Genomic DNA, 3,100 nt, shown 5'->3' with positions numbered 1-3,100 from the left:
GTTCAGTTTGCTACACTGATTTGCTTTAACACTGAATATGGAACAAGCCATGCTTATAGCTTAACTTAACTTAATAGTGCAAAATCAACTGTCAAAGAACAAACGAAGAAACATCAATGGCATATTAAATAACATTTAAATAAAAAATGAATGCCTCTTTTCAATTTGCTAAATATCAACATTAACTTTTTCCACTGGCTAATACATAAATCAATCATTCAGGCCTTTTTACTGTTCAGTTTGCGACACACTGATCTAACATGGTGTGTTCAAGCCAGACACCTGGCATCTTTTCTTGGATGCTAGTTCATCAGTGTCGGGGCTCAGGCTTTGAGCTGAGGCAACCTTCATTATCGAACGAAGGTGTTCATCAGTGAGACGTGCCCTGTGAGATGTTTTCGTCATCTTCATTGAGGAGAAAAGTTGCTCACATAGGTAAGTGCTGCCGAACATGGAGAGCAATTGAGCAGCTTGGGTGCGGAGCTGAGGCATTGTGTCAGGGATGTGTTGTGGAAACTGTGCGGCGCCAACAGCATCATACTTTGACTTCAGCGTGTCATCACACTGGAGTTCAATCAGCTCCATTTGAATGTTAGTTGGTGCTTTTTCCACATCGACTGCGAAGGGATTACTAAGCAGTTCAAATCTCCATTTCTGACCATCAAAGTCGCCAAATCGTCGGTTAAACTCAGCGCCGAGTACACTGAGTTTTTCAGCAAACTGTGCGCACACGGCGGTAGAGATCTGCGTATTTATGGTTTGGCAACAGGGGAAATGGCCAAGGTTTCCTTGCAGCAGCTGATTCTCCCACAGGCAGAGTTTAGCTTTAAAAGCTTTCACTGACGAGTACATCTCGGTGATGATGCGGCCCCGCCCCTGTAGCTGCAGGTTCAGCGCATCAAGATGGCTTGCGATGTCAGACAGAAAGGCCAGCTCACACATAAACTTTTGCTCCTGGAGTTCTGCTGTGTCCTTCCCTTTGCTTTGCAGAAACTGACATATTTCTTCACGCAGCTCGAAAAATCTGTTCAGTACTTTTCCGCGGCTTAACCATCTCACCTCTGTGTGATACGGCACGTCTGTGTGTTCCGAACCAAACTCTTCCAGAAAAGACTTAAACTCGCGGTGATTCAGACCTTTGGCTCTTATAAAGTTAACAACTTGTGTTACTGTGGTCATAACATGTTCCATCTTTAGGGCTTTAGCACACAGTGACTCTTGATGTATAATGCAGTGATAAACCGATAGCTCACCTGCACAGTTCTCTTCCTGCATCTTTTCACGCATCCTGCCCACCAGACCATTCTTTTTACCACTCATCGCTGGCGCACCATCAGTGGTTAATCCCACGAGTTTATCCCACGGCAGGTTTATTTCAGTTACACATTTGCAAACCTCCTCAAAAATGTCCGTCCCTGTGGTTGTGCCATGCATGGATTTAAATCCCAAAAGCTCCTCCGTAACACACATTTTTGAGTCGACACCGCGGATGAAGACTGACAGCTGCGCAGTATCAGACGCGTCAGTGCTCTCGTCCACAGCGAGGGAAAAAGAAACAAAATCTTTCCCCTTTTCCATCAGCTGGTCATGCAGATTGGTGGCAAGATCACATATGCGCTCCGCTATTGTGTTCCTGCTCAGGCTTACGTTTGAAAAGGCCTGTTTTTTCTCTGGGCACACTTGGTCACAAACTTTCAGCATTATCTTTTTAATAAATTCTCCCTCATTAAAGGATCGGGTTGATTTGGCGATTTCTTCTGCCACGATATAACTCGCCTTTACAGTAGCCTCGTTTTGTGCTGTGGCTTTTTTGAACATATTTTGTTGTGAAACCAACCCTCTCTTCGTCTCCTCTACTTTCTGGCTCCTTTGAGTCGTGTCCAGGTCCTTGTACATGTCCTGATGTTTCGTTTCATAGTGTCGCCTAAGGTTGTACTCCTTAGGTACTGACACGTTGGCTCCACAAACGAGACAAACAGGTCTGTCTTTCAGATACGTAAACATATATTCTGTCTCCCACCTGTCCCGAAAAGTTCTGTTTTCTCCCTTCCTTTTCGTCATTTTTGGTAGGGGTAAAACAGTGACACCTAGAGTTGTAGTATTGGGCCGCAGCACGTCTGGAAAGAACGCTGCTTGCTAGAAATCTACTGACACAAAGCTGGCGCGCCAAAACAACCGCAGAGCATTATGGGATTTGTAGTATTTGCAGTGAATGCGGTGTTACAGCAACACCGCCGCTGTATAATACCGGTGGGCCAGCTCTAATGTTAATTTGATATTGCCCCACGGGCCAAATGAAAATACACGGCGGGCCAAATTTGGCCCGCGGGCCAGAGTTTGACACCTGTGCAGTAGATGATCCGACCTCTTCTCCTTAGTGTGTGTTCAGTCCCACTCCATTCACAACGTGAGTTGCAGAGACGCGACGTGGCAAAAGGACAGCAGCTGTACAGGCTTTTAAATGATCGACGTGCAGCGCGACAAACAGAACACGCAGCTCGACAGTCAGCAGCACAAAGCCAGTAGCTGATCCATCCGCTTCTCCTTAGCGTGCGTTCAGCTCACCCTACTTCACAACACGAGCGGCAGAGACGCGAAGTAGCTGTAGCATAGCGCGCCCCTAGAGGGGTCGGGGTGGGCTAGTGAAACGAATGAGACCTGATCATCTTGGAGAGACACTTTGACGTCACGCGAGACTAAACATTACAACCTTAGGAAGCAAGACCTGTGAGACGGTAACTTTTGCACGTCACGCCCTAATTACAAACAATTTAAAACAAGTTCACAGACATCTACCCTTGCAGTTGTTGGAATGCTTTTGGCAGACAGACATCATGTGCTCCCAGCTCTTAAAACAACGACAAGCGACAAGCAGAACATGCAGCTCGCCAGCAGCAGCAGCAGCAAGCCAGCAGATGATCCGACCTCATCTCCTTAGCGTGTGTTCAGCCACCCCCACCCCCCCTTTCATAACGCGAGCGGTGTCATACGTCCTGCGAGAGAGAGAGATTTAACCACATCCAGGGAAGGAAATAAAGGACAAATATTGTCTCTCTATTATAAAAAAAAAATCTTGGGAGGGAGACTAGGGAAACGAGAC

General features: G+C 46.5%; 1 protein-coding gene across 1 annotated transcript; it reads right to left on the bottom strand.

Moving 5' to 3' along the window:
* Positions 1-255: 255 nt before the first annotated feature.
* On the bottom strand, positions 256-2,061 carry LOC114656479 (general transcription factor II-I repeat domain-containing protein 2-like). Its single transcript, XM_028808142.1, has one exon. The coding sequence runs from the start codon at positions 2,059-2,061 to the stop codon at positions 256-258; it is 1,806 nt and encodes a 601-aa protein (XP_028663975.1).
* Between the last annotated feature and the right edge of the window lie 1,039 nt (positions 2,062-3,100).

Source organism: Erpetoichthys calabaricus, chromosome 8 (assembly GCF_900747795.2).
Source record: "Erpetoichthys calabaricus chromosome 8, fErpCal1.3, whole genome shotgun sequence".
Lineage (NCBI taxonomy): Eukaryota > Metazoa > Chordata > Cladistia > Polypteriformes > Polypteridae > Erpetoichthys > Erpetoichthys calabaricus.
This window is presented reverse-complemented; position numbering and strand designations above follow the sequence as displayed.